Raw genomic sequence first — 21840 nt, forward strand, 5'->3', positions numbered from 1 at the left:
CCAATAAAAGGGATCTCTACGTAGCTTCAGATCAATGGCAAACGCACCAAAACGAAGTTTTTCACAACTACTACCAGGAGGAGGAACACATTAACTGCTAACGCAATGCCAGCAGTTAATGCTCCACCCCTGTCTTGGGAATCTGGAAATGCTTCAGTGTCAGAACTGGAAGCCACAGAATAAAAGCCCTGGCCTTTAGCTCGCTAAAATGTGTTATAAAAATACACCAAGAACCAAGTAATGCTATAAAGAAAAAAAAATTAATTCATACAGTAAATTCAAGTCTGCCTTAAAGAGAAAATAACTCCTACTCCAAGAATCTTAGAAAGAAAAAAGCACAAGGGAATTCTTCACTGATTGTTTAGGTTTTCCCATTTGTTTTCCACTTGTGCAAGGATCACAAATAGCTGAAAATAAGACAACAACAGTTACTCTATTATAATAGCTAGGAACACAGGGAAGGAATCAATTTGGAGCAGACAGCTTTTAGCAGTTTCTTATGTAAAGTCTCTTAAAGAGGTCTAGAAACGATTCTGTAGACCTTTCAGTTCACTCGCTCCTCTCTGCTCCCCTGCTTCTAGAAACATGTATTACTTATATCCCCAGGAGTTCCCCTAGTCAACTGCCATAAAAGTTCAGCAACTTGCCCTAAGACTGTGACATTTTGAGCAGAGTTGGACATGCACACAGTTCATATCCTTACTAGAAGCCTCCTGAGCACGGTAAGTGCTCACTCATAGCCCATCCTTTTACCAAACTGTAACAAAGCAATACCAAACTCTTTGCCACTCATTTTGAACAGCAGCAACACAAACGCTGTATAGACAGGGGAAGCCGTTTCAAAATTTCATTTCAGAGGCCGCAGCCAGCAAGCTGCACGGCACAAAGGGGGCAAAGTAACGGTGAGAGCACAGCAATTGCAGGAGAAGGCGGGAGGATGAAATTGGGAAGCCTCAACTAAGAAAAAAAACCCCATGAGGTAACCAAGAAGTAACTTGGGAAATACTTTTTATGAAAGAGTAATACTCAATATTACAATGCTTATCATTAAACCCTCCCCCCCCCCCCCCCCCCCCCGACAAATATACTCACTCTCTTCTCTGAATCATCCCCTTTTCTAAAGGGCAGAAATTTGAAGTTTGTACACTTACACCTTTGAAAAAACAGACATTCAGTGGTTACAATGCGTTTGATAGGACAACCACTTTATTACAAAGAACAAACAATGCTTCGAAATAAGACTGATCAACTTGAATTGTACAAAATGTCAGTTTCCTGGTAGAGGTCATTAAGTAACAGGCTGTAAGACTAAGTTCACGTCAAATTCGCTATCCTGAAATATCAGATAACAACAGTAATATTTATTATATCTTCAGAGTTTATGGCATGATCATGTGCTCTACTCCAAACTACATTCAAAAGATATTGCTATAATTACTTTGAAAACACAAAGTGTAGGTTATCGTTCACTGCATTGCCATTTTCACAAGAACATTCTTAAGGTGAAGCTGTAGCAGTGTCTGCCGTAACCGGCACGACTGTCTTATACGTACACAGTCACAACTTCCCTAAGGAGTTTAGTAAACCTAGACATTTCTACAATATGGATACTGTCATCTGATAGATTTCAGCTTCTGTTACATGTCCTTTAGCAATACATTAAATCAATGGATAACACAGATTCTCAAAGAGCCGATGGCAACAGTCTTCCAAATGAATTTAAAATCGAACAATCAGTATTTGTCTGATATCTAGTTGATAGGCAAACAGGTGGGATTTAGACGTTATAAATACAGTTCTAAAAACAGACCACAAAGTGTATTTTACAGCGTGTACCACAATTTCATTTTAAAGTAAAACTGTGAGGAACTGAAGATTTGCATATGATCACTATTCAACATCACCCAACTTGGACAAAGAAGAGAAAGTGACGTCTTATGTCAAGTCAGCTGAAGAAAGCACACTTACAAGGAAATTATACTTTCATTGAAAACGCCACAGTTTTACCCTTTGGTAGTTGTGACTTACCCACTGAAAAAGAAATTGTGCAAAGCATGTGAAACCAAGTGCAAAAAAACTCCACCCAGACATACCCAACAGATTTTATTCTTAAATAACAACTCTACAATCACAGCTATCAACCAACAAAATCAAAGCCACAAGTGTTTTCTCTAAAGGCTTCTTTCACAGTACTAATAAGAAAGACCAAGTTCTATTCTTCTAGTTAACTGCTAATGTGTACAGTATTTTAGTTATCAGACAGTATTGGTAGTGAGATCATACCTGATGAAATGGATCATTAAAACACAAATATTTTAAAGCCAGTTAACTTCAGGAAAAGTCCTATACATTCATACTATAAACACTGTTTAAAGTGAATCTGGGATATCTGTCATTGTCATAAACACAAGATTTTTCTCTGGAGTAAAACCACGTGTATTACTCCTGTGCCACAATTAACACTATTATCGCGATTTATGGTCCCCAGCACTTTTTATATGCTATTACAGCATGTGATGTGTTGCGATAATTAAGGCTGTATCAGCACTTCCATTACAACCCTGATTTCCAGGGTAGCTAAAACTTGGCTATTAAATCTGCTCTGGGATACTTGAGCGGTTAAATTTCTAATATTTTCATGATACTTCTCCCACCAAACCAGGCACATAATTTCTTTTAGTTTATATATTTACAAACGCTCTTAAGACAAATTTAACTGGCAGAGGCAAGAAATTCTACCTTCATGTATAGTCTTTTGGCATTCGGGGCAAAATTAAAGTGCAAAGTATAAACTTCATTGCACAGTAAATAATTTAGATTTTATTTTAAAATAAATCTTATTTAGGTGCCTCAATCTATTCACCTAGTGACCTTGTCCAACTCAGCCATTTTCCTCTACACTTTGGTAAACATAGGTTTATATATAGATACATAAATAGCATTTTAAATGTTTACCTTTATTTCACTACTGTGAACAAATTTTTTCTTTTAGCATAGGAATGGATCAACCTATTCCTAGAAGTAATGCTTGTTGAATTTATCAGCTAGCTAGTTAATGTAAAATGATGCATAGTAAAAGGGAGATACTGAACTTGATTGGTAGAATATACTGGTAAAGCAAACAAGCACTTAAGAAGATTAACTGGAATAAATATGTTGAAAGTTGCCATATAATATGTGCAAAATTGCTTACCATGTATTCTAAACTTTGGTTAAAATTTTCAGATTGAAGTTTTACAGAAACATTATGGAAGCAACACAAGTGATTACAAACACAGGAATGAGGTAAGTTATTATTAGTGCAAAAAGCAAGCATATGCTAAAAGCAAAGCATATGGATTTAAAAAAAAGAGAATGAATCTCATGGAAGTTTTAATACAAGACCAGAAAGGTCTCTTGTAAACATTGGTATTTACAAGTTTAAGATTTGTACAACTACAAAAGGATAATTCTAAATATTAGTAGTGCATTTACAATGAATTTACGTTGTTTTGTAATAGGAGAAATGACTAAGTTTATCTTTTTCCTTTTAAAACTTCAGGGGATATCTTTCAAGATTAAGATATTTCTTACAAATAGTAGAAAAATCATTTCTTTACAAAAAAAGTATATATTAAAATATTTATACATTTTAAGTTACTATATAATAACTGGAATTTTTTTCCTTGTACTCAGGCACCACAATGAAGAATGTGGTATAAGGAACTGAAACCAAACAGAATTTGCTCATATACCAAATCTTATGAATTATCTCTGCAAGATCTGTAGCAATCATGGGAACCCTACCTCAAATACTACTGCATGTGCCAATTTTTTATTTATTTATTTTTAATTTGAAACAGTGTATTTTTTTCATTTTACTATCACTACCAAAAAGAGCTACTGGATAGAGTATGGTCCTCCACCCCACCATCTTCAATATAGTTTCTATACGATACTCATACCTGAGCAAGGTTGTATAACGCTGATGTTTCAAACGTAAAAAAGGTTATATATTTTTAAGATAAAAACAATGCAAAAATAAAATATTTGTAGCATTTACAAATAGTACAAGAGTTACATTAAACACTACATTCAAAACTTGAGATTTATTATGTTGTTTCTACTTTGAGCTTGATGTTTTCATATCTGCAAAAAGAAGGAGACATTGTTAAATGTTTCATAATTTCACATCCTGTACATGGTCAGACACTTTCTAACAACTACTGTTTCAGAGTTCTGGGATACAGATCATGGTCAAAACCCTTGCCAATTAAAGGGTTAAAACACCATCGGAATACTAAACATTAGGGAAGACAACTTCTTCATTGTTGCTCTCCATCTTAGGAAAACACATGTTAAAAAACAAGCAGTGGTGTATTCAACAGTTTGCTTTCAACCACACCCTGTGGATCACAGCCCACAAACTGAGAGGTCAGCTAAACCGATACAACAGTTCATTACTCCTGGAGGGAGCGGGCACGCTCCCCTCGCTCTGCTGTTCCTAACCTTCCTCCGTGCTCACAGGACCTCTCGCTGAGCAAAGCCAGCTCCCAACTAGCAGAAACCTAAGCCTGAAAGGGGAAGGAGTGGGATGAGAGGAGAGGCCAGCAAAACTTCTTCTTTTGAGCCCCTGGACTGGCTTACTTAAAAGGTGAGCCAGAACTGATCAGGCTAAAAACTAATCTTTATTTTCAGTGGATCCATTCCCATCCCCAACTCATCGTGAACCTATACAAATTCAAGTGCAGCGACAAGATGACAAAACCTCTTCTGGCTGTAATACGGCCTTTGAAGTGTATATGAGTCACAAAAATGCACCTTATGTCACCTTATGAAAAATTTTTCTAGTAAGGAGGGGGAAGACATTGAAAAACACCTGATTACACCCATGCATGTAACTGGATTACTTATTAGAATGAAAAACTTTTGAGCTGAAGTGAAGCCCAGGGAAATCAGAAGCTTGCTAAGCTTTTATTATTTGAGGGACTGGGTGAGACTCAATAACCAACATTTCAGTACCTGCTTGTCTTTGCTTGTGAACAAATATAAAAATTTTTTTAAAATGTTATGCCAAATTCAACAACTAAATTTTCTTAAAACTTCTATAAGGAACAAAATGACATTTCAAGAACTTCACATGCACTGCTGAGAAAAAAGTGTGTTGGTTCTAGAGACACAATACGCCATTTCCCCACCACAGCTACAGCCCATTTAAATGCTGCGTCCGACACTGACTTTACCTTGAAGCCATCGAACTTGCGTGGCTGGTCCGTATCCTCTCTCATTCTTTGCAGAAATTCTGAACACTATTGCAGGTCGGGAAGTGTAATCAACGTGAGCATTTGAAAGCTGGGCAGCAGTCACTATACATGATGTTTTAAGACCACAGTATATTCTCATAAATACAAGCTGACTTGGATTTTCCTGTAATTGTGTGGAACGGATTGCTAAGTAGGCAGAATATTCTAAAATATTTCCAGAGGGTGAAGCAGGAGGCTCCCACGAAAGATGAATACAGTCTACACTCTGAAGAAAAAGGGAAAAAATATGATAGTATGTAGGTAACCATAAGATACTCATATATATATATATATAAAAATATATATATATAAAATATATATATAAAAATACAAAAAAAACCTCTAAAGATCACCTGAAAATTCTAACCTAACATCATCACTCTTCGGAGATAAAGATGTGCCTTTTGACTTCTTTCTAAAAAGCATGGTAAACCCTTATAGACTGAAGGATGCAGAAAGAGAAAATCATGGGGAAACTATCAGATGATTGTGTAAGATGTGTATCTGGTAGCATGATCATTAAGTCTTAAAATAATTCTTTGTAGCAGATTTCTTAAATAATATTACGTTGAGCAGAATTAACCAATTAAGCATTTGACACTATTTTATATGACAATTTTAACTTGGAAAAAAACCCCAACAACCAACCAACTAAAAACAAGAACTCCGAGATAAAACTTGTGACCAGAATTTTATACATCAGAACTAGAATTACCTATATTTCTCACCTTGGTGATTTTGACTGTTGAAGGAGCTCCAGGAAAACCTGGAATGCAAGTCTTGAATTCACTGACTTTACTGAAAGGCCCAGCACCACAGCCATTAATTGCAGCAACTCTGAACCTGTACACTGTGCCTGGAAAAAGATCCTGTTTCTTAAGTAATCTGTAGTCTGGTACATCTGCACTTTCCATCTGAAAACAAAGCAACATTTGTGTTAATTTTTAAAATATTCTAAACACAATTAGCCTAAAAAAACGTAAAGTGGGTAGTGATAAACTGAGATTAATAAGTTTAGATTAAACTGAAAATCAGTCTAACACTTTTGTACTGAAATCAGAATTTACAAAAAGGTTCTGACTGAGGCACTAGCTCACCTCAAAACAGCTGATCTAAGAAGCAATATGAAACTACATCTCTAACCAAAAAAACCACTCAATTTTTCAGTCATTTAAATTGAACTGCACCTCTTGGTCATTTTTACTTGGGAAAGTAAAAGCAAAGTAGCATTTCCAACTGCATAGCTTATGATTTAATTAGCATACTCTTCTGGCCGAAAAAATATTTTTCTTTCAAAAACAGTTATTCCTACACTTAGGAGTTGCAATTTGATGCGTAGATAATCAAAATGCTTTTAAAGAAAGGCACTGCAAGTTAGTAACAAATAGGTTTCTGAAACATTATGTGCTACTGTACTTCTACGTTTAAAATATTCATTGATGCATCCTTGAAACTTCCAATGGAACTATTTTCCTTCTGAATAATGTATAAGAAATCACAATCAATGTAAACACTGTAGAATGTACCACGTTCTTTAAAACTAAGATATGCAATATTTATAGTGAAGTGCTTTCGTTGAAAGTGTTCTGTTCTTTTGTTTCTGTCTCAAGAAAACATACCAATAGTTTTTGTTTTTAGTTTGCTAGGACATCATTAATTTACACTTTTACCATCAAAACTGCAACATTTTTGCAAGTTTCACACATACAGCATTTTCATATATAAACTTACACGTGCAACAACATTAAGTTAGAGAAATCTAATAACCCACTACAGTTCCATATCTAGTCTTTTTAAACAGCCTAGCCTATTTCTTATTTGTATATTTAACAATTTGTAAGCAAAGATTCTGGAAACAGAGAAGAAACTTTGATTGAAACATTTCAATGCTGTACTGAAATAACATATTAAAAAGTTGGGGTTTTTTTAATTTTTAAGAATTTTTAGTGGTTTGAAAGTTCATTAAGTTTAAAATTCTTTCCTAAGGCTAGAAATAGAAATACAGAAAGAATTAGCAATAGCACAGTAAGACATTCCATATTATCATACAAGAACAACAGAAGAAAACTAATCTAGTTCAGGAAATAGTAAAAAAAGTGAGCAAAATACAGAAGGAACTACATGGTCACAAAATACAAAACTCCTATAAGCACCAGATCCTGCTGCAGTATCAGAAAATCCCCCATTTTGTTGTCAACCATATGAGCAACAGATTCCAAAATACGTATGTGCAAGTGTGTCAGAGAAGAATTAGCAGCTACCTTGTTAGAGATGCTCAGTGTTTCTTCTGGCAGCAAGTAGAACTGGCTCACCACAGCACTGTTGTTCTTAAAAATTCCAACATCATACCACTGCCGGTCTCTTGTTTTCACTGGTGCCATTTGTCTTTGTGGAGTTTTCTAGTGTTTGAAGAACACGTTATGTAGACTACCCATACTTCAATGTAATGTGAAAAAAATGTTAAGACTCTAGCATATGTAAGAGACAACCCCCTTTCATACCAGTGTTACTTTCTTATACTTCAAAGGAATATGCATATATTATTACAATACTGTTCAAAACCAACTGGTTCTTATACATTGATTCAGACACAGTCCATCATTTAAAAAAACAAAACCAAAAAACAGTTGGGATGTCACCTCTGGCATTCTAGTTTAAACAGGGAGGGGAAGAAGTTTAAAGCTGTAGAACTAGGTGTCTGTAGCAGCATGTAGTTGTGAGTTAATTTCACTCAGAGGTCAAGAAGTTTCACGACATGGTCCAACATCAGCAGCTCTACCTGGGATTCAGCTATACCTCAGCCCGAAACATACTCTTGTTCAAGCTGCTGCTGAACTCGCTTGCAGCTGAGAACAGGGCCTCTGCTGTGGCATGGGGCGACGGTGGCGGAGGGCATAAGAGACAAACCATCTTTCTTGCTTGTCTCCAGGCACCAGGAGGGTGCTTGCATGGTCAGTGTGCCCAGCACAGATAGGCCATGATCCTGCTAGCATGGAAAAGAGGCAGGAGTGGCAGCTGCTATTGGCAAAAGCACCCCAACCCTTTAGTAGCAGCTGCTTCTTCCCATCCTTAGCTCCTCTCTTTTGGTGGCAACAGTGGCACCTTGGTTTTGTGTATTAAGTTGTAAGCAGGTGAAATAGGAAGCATTTACTTTTTCAGGCAGTATTTACAGCTTGCATAGCCAGTCCCCATCTCCTCTAGGGAAAAACATCAAGATGTCAGTTTAGTTACGTTTCAAACCTATAGATCAGCAGCTAACACTAGTCTGATCTAATACATACCTCATTTTAAATTCAGTTATGCATACAGAAAAACATTTTACATTTGCACATCATGCAGCAGAGAGACCATTCCACTGTGCCAGTCGATAAAAATGATTCAACAGTTGAAACACATACTTGGATCTCCTCCCAACTACACAACTGCTACTTAGACTCAAATCAAACCCACACAATGCAATTAGTTTTACAACAGAAATGTTTACCCCTGTATTATTCACTTCAATCCCTAAATATACATTGCTTTTCTTTCAGAGATATGGTTAAAGGAAAACAGAAAAGCCCTCACAACTAATCAACAGAGCAATAAATACAGCAATTTGATTATACTTTTTCAGACTTACAGAGGAGTGTGAATCATTTGTCTGTCCAGTATTGACCCTTGTCGAAGGCATGATATAAGCAGTTTCAGCAGCTAGAAACAAAAAGTTATATTTAAAAAGCTTAAGTGATACGAAAAATTTAACACAAAGTCCACAGAGTATGAAAGTTGACCTCAATAGCCATTTACAAGTATTTGTTGCAAAAGTATGCCTCAGACTTCTTTTGCATGCAGTTCTATTTATAACACGAACAACTAATTTTGGCTTGCATCATATTCACAGAACAATTGTAAGAGCCTGGCATTGCAGGCTGCTACAGATACAGACAGAAGGCAGGACTCAGAAAATCCTAAAAAGTGACAGAATTATGAAATCGATATGAAATATTTGTGAACAAATAATCTAAATACCAGATTGAGGCACATACTGATGCCATTATATGAATAGTCTAAGCATGAAATCTTAATTTGAATGCATTGTTTCTGACATTAATGCAGTCTGAATTGTGAACATGAGCAGTTAATCTTTAAACAATCCTAACAAATGGGAAAACAACATTTATTAAATTTAAAATAGAATCTTAAAAAAAAAAAAGATAAAGCACATAAGCACTAAGCACGTGAGCAATGCAAGGGATTATTAGTATTCTATACTTGTGTTTCTGGGTTTTGCTTTTAAAATACAATACTGTTTGGTAAAAATTACACTACTCGCACAGCGTCAATAAGAGAATACAGTTCTTTAGTTAACACTCAAAACAATAGCATGTATGGCCTGTTGACATTCATGAAAAACAAAACTTGAAAAACTACCAATATGTTTGGTTTCTGCATTGCTGCTTATTTCAGCTATTTCAAGCAGACTGTGAAGAGGTCACCATATTTGACTAGCGGTGAGCTAGCCACATGAACTGGCCATTTGTTACAGAGGTCAATTTTTTTAAATCAAAACCATCTAAGGTTACTATTTGTAGTCTTTTGCTGACTAAGTAAACAGACAATCACCGAATGAAAGCAAATGTGCTATAAGCACCAAAACTGGCTGCCACTGCTATTTAGAAAATGGGCTTCTGCATAAATGAAGATTTAAAGGACTTTTCACTTACAGGAAACAAAGTGGTTTACAAATGTATAAAAGGAATATCCTGATTTTAAAAGATGTTTAAATCATAGCAGAGATCATCCAGGCTGCCCAAGGTCTTCAATGCCCAAAGCCCTATCTCCATCCCAGGTACTAGTCAAGATGGGAATCCCACCACACTAGAGGAACTCTGATGGCCTTAAATACATATGGCTCAAAATACAGTATGTGAAACACATTTCAAACCTTCAGATTTTGAATTGAATGTTGTTAGTGAAGTTTCATCTTTAACAACTGCCCCATTTGTACTTGATGATTCAGTTTTAACAGCCTGCTGGGTTACCATAGTTTGTGTGCTGGAGACAGTACTGGATACAGAAGCATCAGGATTTACAGTTCGTTTGTCCAAGTCATGTAATTCACCTACATTTGCTGAAGTCTGAGGACCTTAAAAAAAGAAAATATTAACCAGAATTCAATATTGGTAACACCTAACAAATCTCAACTTGTTCTAATGGCTTTAGTTTCATATAAAACCAGAGTTTAGCTCAGATTTAGGTTAGAATAGATCCAATTATATTAATTGCTAATGCTTTCTTTAGGTATATAACATAACAAGAGTCTGTCTGCATAGTCATAAATAGATATATGTAAACAGTTATATTAAAACAGCGGTTTCATTTGTTTTAAGCTTGCTATTCTATACCTATTTGGTTATGAAAGGATTAATTTGGAAAAAAAATCCTAATATAAAGAGACGGTATCTACACAAATCAGTATCACAGATTTGTAACAATCAACTTAAGATTAACCACTATGGAAGTCTGTTTCTCACTTAGCACTAAGATCCAAAATTTCCACACAATACTGAAATTACACTGTGAAGAAAATGAAAATCCAACCATCTATAAATTACATGAAAGTCAAATATAAACAGATCAGGTGATTGAGCCTGGATTCACCACACTGAACTTGAGGCACTTCAGTGAAATGCCTAAATCTGTGGCTAGTCATCTTCTGTTTCCTCTACAGTCAGAGAGAAATGTGCTCCTCTCTCTGTCACCTAAAATTTTACATCGGCTAATAGCTTTTCATTATTAACAGACAGAAGTAGTGTCAAAGAGAGCCTGGAGTTACTATCACCTTAATGTTGTAAAATGAATCTGGTCCCGTCAGTCTGTTCTTTGATGTTAAAAAGGGCTATTTATGTTTAGACACATTTGCCATCATAATAATAAATATATTGAGAATTTCATGTCCCTTGCAATACTTCAAACAACTTAAGATTTCATTTTTCCTTGTATCTTCTAAAAATATGTACAGTAATAACTAGCACAATTTGGTTGGTTTTAAACTATAAAGGCCTCAATTTTAAATTGCAAGACAGAAATAATCTTATGTTTATGAGATGAATGTTAACTCTCACTTTTTAATTAATTTTTATTCTATAGTCATCTTACTTGAAGTACAAACAGGCAAAAGAGAAGGGGCATTTGATTCTTTGAATCCTGTAGCATCTGCATGGTTTTTCATAGTCTCCTGTGTAATCTTGTTTTCAGGTGCTGCAACTTTTTCTTTTCCTTCTACTTTTAATAATGAGTTGGATGAAAGGGAAACTTGGACCTAACCAAAACAATACATTTGTTAATGTTTAACTGCAAAGTTCAGAAATTTCAGTTGCAAACATGGCATAAAAATGCTTGCTTGAAAACAACAAACAAAAATCCTCCAACAAATCCCCCTAGCACTTTAAAACAAGAAACCAACCTCACAAGGCACCTTATCTTAGCCACTATAAAACAAAGACTCAAACTCTAAGTTGACTTGGAAGTGTCCCTGACACATACTAAATTTTATCTGAGAGTGAGCTCACGTTCTTATGTTATTACATGGAAGTTCATTGATGCATACATTTAGTCTACTGGGGGGACTTGAGGGGGTGGGAAAAGTCACAATTGTACAGGCTTTCAACCTTTGCACATACCTAAGGTATGTCCACTGTTAGTAAAATTCATAGTACTTCTACATGTGTTTTCTACAAGAATACATTATGGATCCCATACAGACCTGAGGCCTTACACAATTAAGAAAAGGTCTACATTTCTAAAAATGGTATCCTTTAGCCAGAGTTTTTCCTCCCTCTTTCTTTTAAATTGGCAAAACAGTGGAACATGTACAACTGCACAAGCAGAATAGACAGTAATTGGGTTTATACTGTAGTAGAAACCTATAACTAAGCAGACTAGCATAAAAACACTAACAAAGAAGGAATATGCCTTATCCTTTTTGCTTCCCACATTAATTTCACCAACATTTTGAGGATGAATAGTATTTCTACTGGTATCAGGCTCCCAGTTAGCATTATGGAAGTCAATACAGTTGCAGTTTCCTTTCTGCATTACCAGGAAGAGGACTTTAAAGACTGTCTGTTAATCATAAAAGTAAGAAGGATGTAAGGAAACAGACACAACTACTTCAGCAGGTGTCTTTTTTTTTGTTTGATTTTGGGTTTTCTTCTAAGGCCTCAAAAGTATTCAGGGACTTTTAAAACTGTTAAAGTGTTTTGGCAGTTCTCTCGCTTCCCACACTACTTTGCCACTTAGGCGTTTTTCAGTTTACACTTACGTTATTAGGAATGACATTATTTGTTTGGCTGGGATGATCCACCTTCATTTCTGGATAAGGGACACTAGGCAATGATTGTGGACTTTGATGTAGAGAAGAGCCACCTTTCAGGTAAACAAAAGCAAATTCCAATCAGTTACATAAAACTTAATATTATGTTGGTTGGAATCTATTCCAGTAAGCAAGAAGGAGACCCGAAGTTGCCTGAAGGAAGACTTGGTTGTAAGACTGAAATGAAACTGCATGGCCAAACAGTCAGATAAAATCCCTTCCTCACCATTTCCTTTCTCAAATCGTGCCCAGCACTGCACCGATATCTTTGTATTCAGATAGCTGGCCAAAACTGACAGAGACAAGTTAAAGCTGAGTTTTCCATAATTATGATGCACACATCTTGGGAATAACCCAAAGAAACAGGGTCCCTCTCTCAAAATGATTAAAAAAAAAAAACAAAACCACCCAAACTCATATTAGTTACTTATGCAATCCTCTACCTTTGCACAAACATTAGCGTAATGTGATCTGACTGCTACCTTGTGAACTCAGCACTGATGTCTCAGGAGCCCCAGTACCAGGTATTCCAGCCACTGATGGCACTGGTGAGTCAGCATGTAATTGAAGAAGATATCCTTCAACTGTAGGTACTTCATCCCACTTCACTTGAAAAGAGTTGGTTGTAGCTCTAATCAGCTGTACCTGTGATGGTGCTGGAGGTTTCTCTACAAGAAACCAATAAAACACGGATGGCATGTTTGAAATCGCCCTCATTTATCAGTTTAAGAAATATCTATATAATGCAAGCAAAATCAATAGCTCCTTTTTCACTTATGTATAATATATACCAGATTCAACAAGACACAGTTGTCAAAGGTGGCAAGTCAAGTCAGAGAATTATACAGCGTCATTCTAGAGTGTTCAAAAATGCTGAAGTTTTGATGCTTTCTTTGGTTTTTAATGGCTCTTCTGCTGCCAGTAAGTCTTTGGGTTGTATATACATCATTATAGGGATTACAGACATAAGAGATCCTCTTCCTTTCCTAAAAGGCTGCACACAGCTCTTCGGCTCCTAAAGCTTTATGTGTTCCTGGAAAGTATTCGCAGAAGATTGTGCTTCCTTTTTGCTTACTCTCTGTAGCTAAAGTGAGCTTCCCCTCAAACTTCTTCTGCAGAGGCTGAAGCCTAGGCATGATTCAATGCCAGTGACCTGCTCCTCTCACTTGCCTTGATGCCTGACTAGACTGCACTCTCAAGCACATCCCTCCCCTGCTACTCTTTTTCATCTTCTAACCTTCCTGAGGAAAAAAATAAAAGGGGAAAAAAAAAAAGAAAACACGATTTCCTAAATGTTTCACAATCTCCCGTAACCATTCTCACGCTTCCACCTGAGCAGGCAACAACTCCCTCCCAAAAGTACTATTCTAGTTCCCTCTCTCCCAATACCATCTTGGTGTCCTGCATCAAGCCAGCTACTAATGAGTGATTAGTGCTCCAGAATTCCCTTCAGCCCCAGGAACAATTTGGTCCTTTCTCAGATTTGACAGTATCTTTTTGCAGTCCAAGAGATGAGGAAGCAGCAGCAGCAATGATCCCAAGAGAAGGAGGGGTTTGGTAAAAAAGAGTAAGTAGCAGCAGAAAAGATCACTAAGAAAAGAGGCCAGGAACCCTGAGTTTAGGTAAAACACCCTTTAGCACCTTGTATCTACTGACTATGGAATGCCATGGAGAATCTAGCCACAAAGTTCTTTCAGAGGCTTTAAACAAGCCTTCCTAATTTTTTCAGTTTAAGTTATAGCTGCAGCCTTTGAACAATCAACAGTGAAGTGTGATTTATTTAAATAAGCTTCAAAATTTAAATAATCTTTGAGTTTGCTACAGCTTTAGATGATCTGCTCATCAACGATGCCAGCTTCCCGTATGTTAATAAAATATGGAACATAGTACAAGTCTCTTATTTATTTCTGACTCACCAGTATCAAGGTACCAAAGATCTTTGCAGCAAACTTGATTGTTCCAAGCTTTTCTGTAACCATCTCTACCACTCCAGATATACAGACGAGTGCCAACCGCTACAGCACAGTGTCCTGCTCTTGGCCCTGGTAACAAGTTACTTTTGTCCTCCTGGCAATCTGAGATCAGACCTATCCATTCTGTGGTATCTAGTAAATGAAACTCGAAAAATTTAGTTTCTAGATGTTTTCCAAAACAAGCAATACAGATGTTAATACACTTAACTGCTCAGAGAAAATGAAAATAAATCACCTCTGGTTTTATAGACAATTGCATTTGAATTTGCAATATTACAAAGAGAAGGTCGCCTTCCCATTAGTTTGCAAGATACAATCAATTAATACAGGATGAATTTTCTGACCTCTGGTTGTCTCTCTCAGGCAAATACAAGATTCAGGGATAGTACTATCACATTTAGAAAAAGCTCATTTCAGGATCTGTCTCTTGTCTTCTACTATAAATGAAGAAGGAGTATCTATATTACTTAGCATTAAAGTTGTATGAACAAAGATTTGCATCAGCAAACCTGCTGAAGTTCAAAGAAAAATAGTAATAATTTAAAAATTACTTCTTAAGAAAGATGTAAAAAACTGGCATCTTCTTTAGTCAGCTAGGATTACAACTGTGTATCCTAAAATTTTTCTCAGGGTCTTCAAAACATTTGTTCTACTGTTAAGAAAGTATTAATTCAAAATGCCCACTCCCAGAAAGGCAGAAACACTGACCCAAATTAAGATAAGAAAATGAACTGGTACATTTCCATTCACCATCATGAGCAGAAATTTCACCTCCTGCTGACTGTGGAACCCATCCACCAAAAACATACATTCTGAAATACAGGAAAAGAGGGAAGAGGGAAAAAGAAAAGAAAACCCAATTAACATCCAGATCTGCTGCATGTGCTCTCTCAAACTAGGACAAAACAAAATTTCCAGTGCTTTACAGTTCTGGTTTACAGCAGATTTTATTTGTGTCTCCTTAGAAAGTATTGTTGCAGACATCTACCTTCTGAAATTTTTTAGTAAGTTAACTGATTAAAAAAACCGACCAAACAAATCCCGCCCCCCCAGCTCCTCAAACAACTTCCCAGAAACAGAAGTTAATACCGTATCTTTTTACAAACCACCAAACTGCTAATACTCTCCAAAAATCACACATTTACATGTAATTTCTACAACCCTTTACTGCAGACCTCTCAATAAACCATTCTAAAATTAGAAGACCGGTATCTAAGTCAGATATCAAAATTTAAAAACATAATGCAGGCTACAAACTAATAACATTTTATGTAAATAATAGAAAGCTAAGCTCTTGAATCATAAGATACAAAGCTTTCACACTTCTTTCCCCCCTTGCCTCTTTCTCCTCACATCAGCTTGTAAACTGACATAAAATGGACTGAAACCCATGTTTAAAAGTCCATTTTATCAATGCTATCTGCCAAAACAAATCATACTGGCAAGAAGCAAAGTAATGAGGAACAGACTACAGGAAAACTGGCCCACAAAAATGTGGAATGGTTTTGCCTAGAACTAGTTCTACTCTTTGGGCAGTTTCTTTGCGTAGCTAGTTCATTGTGTCACAGACACAGAGGCACTCAAGTTGGCTCCTGACAGAGCCAACTCAGCCCAGGTCCAGCTGAGACTGCCCCAGAATGCACAAAGGTGCATTAAGAAGCCTGGAAAGCTGCTTGTGGGTTGGGCAGATTGTCGTGCTGGATGGAAACACTGACAGTTTGATACCCTTAAATTAACAACGGTACTTTTTAATTTCCACTGAGGTAGGACAAAAGAAGCAGAAAAGTACTCTACAGGGCTGATGGTTTATACTGAGCAGTAGTGGATAAGCATCATCATTCTCCTACTAGGTGTACCTTTCTAGAGTTGAGCTTTTAACAACAGACATACTTGTTTCCTATTACATTGGCCGTATGGAGACTGCGAGGAAGTGGTACTGTCCCTTTAGTTTCTGGTCTTGACCAGGTCATGGTTTCTAAAAGAAAAAGAATAAAAATCCTCAAGCAACTTATTACCGTGTATTTCACTACCTGGATTTTAGGAGGGAACATACCTCTAATATTCAACAAAACAAAATTTCACCTTTTTAGGATGGCCATTTTAAGAAAGAAGGCGCAATAACAAGCACTTAAAGCTTTTTTTAAAATTCACAGGAAATACTGACAAACTAATTGTTTATCAGTTTATCAAAAAGATATATTATGGTTTCATTATGATTATTCAACTTGGTTATCATAGTGACAGTCTTTATAGCACTCTAAGCAAACAATCTCACAGTGCAACCAAAATCAGTGAGGATAATATATGTGAACAATGCTGTATCTATTTAATTCCAAAAATTACAAAAGGTTAACACTATGGTGTGAGTCCCAATAATATCTGCACATCATGCCATTAATCATTATATACTATAATTTTTCTTCTTAACCAGTGAGGCTCGTGCACTGACTTCTACTGGCAAATCGACTCACCTATGTCAAGTTCCCAGAGATCATTAAGCCGACAGCCACACATCCCTCCAAAAATATACATCTTTGGACTTCCCAAATCTTTTTTGCAGTATACGATGGCTGTGTGGGATTCTCGGGGAGATGGCAAGATCCCTTTGGTCACAGGAATACTCCAGCCGACAACTCCAGACCCGTGTTGCAGCTCCAGTTCATAGAAATCATTTAAATATCTAGGGTATTATTGGCAAAGTACGAAAAATTTGCTTACAAGCACAATTACAAGTGAGCTTTAAACCCTGACCACTTCCAGCTATTACAGACTTCTGTCTCGGAAGAGTGTAGAATTTTAAAATCCCAAAACATTTGATGGCATTTCGTACTGATGACAGTACCAAAACTAAATGGATTTAAAACAAAAAATGAGCTATTGTAACTTCTTGTCTCTAAGGAAACATGCTTTCATATCATACTTGATACACTACATTACATGAAAGAAATATTCAAAATTGGTAAACAACATTCTTAGCAGAAATTACTACATATGGACAAACTTGGAATAAACTGCAAAGTTGTGAGAAATATACGATGACGTGGGACATTAGAGATGAATTTCTGCAACTCTAAGGCAACAAAGGTGAAAAGCTATTTCTTTTCTGATGTCTTCAGGCTGGCCAACAGACAATTAGCCATTTGTTGCTGAATCTATCAGCAAGCTATTTTTAGACAACAGTCTTTGAATCTTGGCATTCACACCAGATACCTCTTGTTTACTGAGCTTAAAGTTGCTAGTTTATAGCTCAGTGGATATAAGTGCTCTGAACTGCAGGTGAATGTGGATATAAAACTTCAGCATTATAGCACTGTTTGCCAATAAAAAAGGCAACTTCAGCTGTTACTTTAAAAAATTTCCAGATGAATTCATAACTGTTTTTCACAGCATTACAAAGGAAACTTCCATTGTGAATTCCCTGATGACTCATGAGACTTTGCAGATTTAAGTAATTGTAAAAAACAAGCCATTCTTAAAAACACCACCCAAAATACTAGGAAAAAATACCAAAGTCTATTCAGGTTTCCCTCCAAAAGTGTTAGAGCTGTCAGTCAGTGTTACATATTGTGGGATTAGCAGAAGAAATATTTAAGCTCCTTCGCATGTAACCCCTCCACTGCACAAATAATCTGAATATGAGTACTTGGTACGCAGGACAGCCGCCCTAGAATGTTCCTCTTCAAAGTTGTCGTTTTTTTTTTTTTAATGTGGTAATTTATTTTTAAAGACATTTTAAAGACATTTAATTCAAACCAAATAAGCATACCTGGGAACGTTATTATTTGAATCCTCACTTTCATTTGCCAGGCCACCAAATAAATAGCACTTGTTACCATATAAAGAAAAGCTGTGGCCAAGTCGAGGACAAGGTGGTGATCCAGTGGAAGGAGCTTGAGGTTTTACTTTTTTCCAGAGCCATCTACTTGCCTTAAAGACAAGAAATATATATTTAGAAATACCTTCATTTATAGTTGTTCATAGTCAATAGAATTTACTCATATATTTTCTGAATTATTTTTAAGGGAATGCTGGGCTTTTCTTAGGATATACATTAAAAGGGACACATAAGAGCTAACCTTCATAAAACATTAAATATTTTATACTTTATTTAGACTAGATGGAAGTCTCTTTTTTGAAGTTATTTAGATTTTCTCCGTCTTCAGAATCTATTTAAAGAGTTTATTCTTCCTGGAGCAGAGCAAAGCTCATCTAACTTTCCTCTGCAGTTGGCAATATAAAATGTGCTTGTTCATAAATAGATAAATAAAGTAGTCCTCAAAATTGAAACATCTTCATACATTTCCTACCTGTAATTCATATAAATCATTACTGTATCTTCCATATTCAACCATTCCTCCAAAAACTAGTATTCTGGTACCATCACAAACAAATCCATGTGCTGCACAGCCTGGAGGAATATCTCCCCTTACAGCAGGAAGGAACCACTGATTTGTAGCTATAGTAAAAAAAAAAAAAAAAAAGAGTTTTCAAACACTGAGAAGGAAAGTGTATTTTTAAACACCTCTGCATTCTAAAGAATTACCTTTTACCTGTAGATAGCTGTGAATGGGCTGTTTGTTTAACACGAAGTTTTAACTGAATTAAAACTTTTTTTTTTAATAAAAAGAAAAGCAAACACCTCTATCAAACCAATGTTACTCAATATATGAATGAGCACATGAGGTCACTGGAAACAAGTCAGTTACCAAGGGTCACCCAGCAATTTAATAGACTTGCCAAAAAAAGAGGCTAATGAGGAACATAAGTGCAGTTCCACACAAAAGAGATAACTACGCTAACTCAGAGGGAGCTAGCCCTAGAAACAGAATTATTAGAGCTACAGCAGCATGGCAGTGTGCCTGGACTTAATAGCCCTATTGAAAAACTAATTACACTGTTCTGGGACCAATGTTAATATCTACAGAGCACTGCACTGATACATGGGAGAGGAGAGGCACAGAGGCAAGAAAGAGCAACTGAGACTGCCTGATCCAGCAGCAGTATATCGGTGTTTAAACTGTTCTGGAATGAAAGAATTACAGGAGATATTGTCTCCTTTTTCCTAAGCTTTTTTCATGAGCACGAAGAGGAGAAGTGTGAAATTAGAAGCTTCCAGTGAGTGTTGCTACAGGGGATTAAGATGCCCTCACTGTGTGCCAGCTCCTCAGAAATCATCACACGCATAGCAACAGCAATGGCTGACATCCCAAACTCAGGCAGCCCAGGTCACAACCCTGCATCTTAGCCCCCAGAAAAAAAAAAGGGTCAGCTTGGGCCAAACACCCGTCTGGGAACTGGAACAACTGAGTTGTGATCCTTTTTGTCACTGCCGCAGAGGGTAAACACCTTTAGCAGAAAGTCTGGGCAGAAAAATTTTAAAAAGTGATGTTAAGACTCACTGAAAAGGCACCCATCAGAACCTCTGTTCTGAAAGATAGTATAACTGTACTATCTAAAAGCTTTCCTTAGATTACTCATCAAAACAGAAAGGTTAAGAGATTTTTTTTTCCAAAAAAAATGTGATTGCGTACAGTAGATCTTTAAGCTACCATGGAAAAATCTGCTTGGAAGAACTCTAGCAGTAAGCATTTTCCTCTTAATAAACTCAAAAAACTTCCAAAACATGTTTGTGCTCCCAGATTTTATCTCAAAAACACTCAGCAAAAACACCATCCCCTTTTTTCTTGGGGGGGGGGGGGGGGGGGGGGGCGGGGGGACGACATGATAAGAATTATTTTTAAATGATTCTTAAAAGTTGGCAAGTTAAAAGACTAGTTAACATGCTCTCACTTTCATACTTTTGGTATGTTGCACAAGCAGACAGCACCGGCTGACTGAGAAGCACAGATCAGTCACCTAAATCTCCCGTCTCAGCCCAAGCTCTGAAATTACACAAAAGTTTTCCAGCCTCACACAGCATTCCGTACAGTAACTATTTAGGCATCCAATCTTTCACGAATAAAATCGGTCTTGGGCAGCTTCCTGTTTGGAAAGGCTCCCAATGCCAACATGTTCACTTTTCTAACCAAGATTTCTATTTCAGCTCTCGTGAGCTGCCACCAGAGGGAAGAAGGGGGATTTGGACACTCGAGGGGGCTAATCCAGCCTGCAGTCATTCGGCGGAGACCTGCCAGGGGAGGCTGCCCCATAGGACGAGGGGCTGGGAAAGCAGAACAGACGCGAGCCGCGTAAGGAGATTTTCCAAGTTCCTTTTTCCCGGAAAGGAGCATTAACGTCGCAACATCAGCCAGGGCGCAGCACAACCCCGGGAGGACACCCTCGACCAGGAGTATTTCCCTCCTCGCCCCCATTTCGGCTCCAGACAGCTTTTCAGCCGGGGACGGCCCGCCCGCCGCCCCCACAGCGCCAGCGGCGCGGCCGAGCCCCCCACGAGCAGCCCCAGAGAAGGGCAGGAGGCTCGGGGTGTGGGGGGGCCATCCCCCTCGTTGTGAGGAGGCCGGTGCCCGGCGGCGGCTGGCTGCTGCCACCGGCGGCTACAGACATGACAGCCGCGCCGCTGCTCCCCCCCCCAACGCCGCCTCACAGCCCCGGGCGCCCCCGCCCCGGCCTGGCCCGGCCCCGCCCCGCGCGCTCCTTGCCCCCCGCCCGCGGCGGGCCGCGCCCGCCGCCCCGCCCCGCGCACCCGTGTTGTAGACATGCAGCTCATCGGCGATGCCCTCGTTGCCGCCCCCGAAGATAATGACCAGCTCGCGGATGGCGACCGCGCGGTGCCCGTGGCGGGAGCGCGGCACCGGCCCCGTGAAGGAAGACACCCGCCTCCAGCTCAGTCCAGCGGCGGCCGCCGCCATCTTACCGCCACTCCCACAATGCACCGCGCGGCCAGAGCAGGCCGGCGGGGGAAGGGGGAGCGGCGGCTGGCGGCGGGGCGCCGCCGCGGGTCACGTGACGGCGGCGGGGCGGGCGCCCGTCCGTGCCCGGCGGTGTCGGTCTCCCTCGTCCCTGAGGCGGAGCTGCGACCGCCGGTCTCTTCCAGGCGGCGGTCGGGGGAGGCGGTGATCGCCTGCTGGGTGCTGGCCTGCTCCCCCTCGGTGAAGGGGGCCTGCTGAGAGGCGCAGCGAGGGAGCCGCGTCTTGTCCCCGGCCAGGGCGGCGAGTTGGAGGCCGCCTTCTCGGCGGCCCCAGGCGCACCCCCTGGGCTGTGCTACGGCCACCTCTCCCATAGGCCTCTCTCCGTACGCCTCCCTCCGGCCCTCAGGAGCCCCCGGTCT

The 21840-nt window shown here is 38.6% G+C and overlaps 1 protein-coding gene across 2 annotated transcripts; it reads right to left on the reverse strand.

Moving 5' to 3' along the window:
* Nucleotides 1-1168: 1168 nt before the first annotated feature.
* On the reverse strand, nt 1169-21735 carry HCFC2 (host cell factor C2). Of its 2 annotated transcripts, XM_075502466.1 has the most exons (16): nt 21256-21733; nt 18920-19068; nt 18379-18539; nt 17084-17292; nt 16503-16587; nt 15321-15424; nt 14556-14744; nt 13122-13307; nt 12589-12692; nt 11424-11586; nt 10210-10410; nt 8905-8975; nt 7544-7681; nt 6011-6196; nt 5223-5508; nt 1169-4128 (listed from the first exon to the last, which is right to left on the reverse strand). In XM_075502466.1, exons 1-16 carry the CDS (start codon nt 21419-21421, stop codon nt 4103-4105), a joined length of 2424 nt encoding a protein of 807 aa, XP_075358581.1. In that variant the 5' UTR covers nt 21422-21733; the 3' UTR covers nt 1169-4102. The 2 variants fall into 2 exon arrangements, with proteins under 2 accessions (XP_075358581.1, XP_075358571.1); XM_075502456.1 differs by lacking the exon at nt 1169-4128 and having other exon boundaries at nt 4157-5508; nt 21256-21735.
* Nucleotides 21736-21840: the final 105 nt, after the last annotated feature.

The sequence above is a fragment of the Mycteria americana genome, chromosome 1 (assembly GCF_035582795.1).
Source record: "Mycteria americana isolate JAX WOST 10 ecotype Jacksonville Zoo and Gardens chromosome 1, USCA_MyAme_1.0, whole genome shotgun sequence".
Classification (NCBI taxonomy): Eukaryota; Metazoa; Chordata; class Aves; order Ciconiiformes; family Ciconiidae; genus Mycteria; species Mycteria americana.

Excerpts from the sequence above, each read along its gene's own strand:
- HCFC2 (XM_075502456.1), bottom strand. The coding sequence starts at position 21,421 with ATGGCGGCGGCCGCCGCTGGACTGAGCTGGAGGCGGGTGTCTTCCTTC. Across the intron at positions 17,293-18,378 it reads TCAAATAATAACGTTCCCAG|ATATTTAAATGATTTCTATG; the intron begins GTATGCTTATTT and ends ATAATACCCTAG. Across the intron at positions 5,509-6,010 it reads CAACAGTCAAAATCACCAAG|AGTGTAGACTGTATTCATCT; the intron begins GTGAGAAATATA and ends CTTTTTCTTCAG.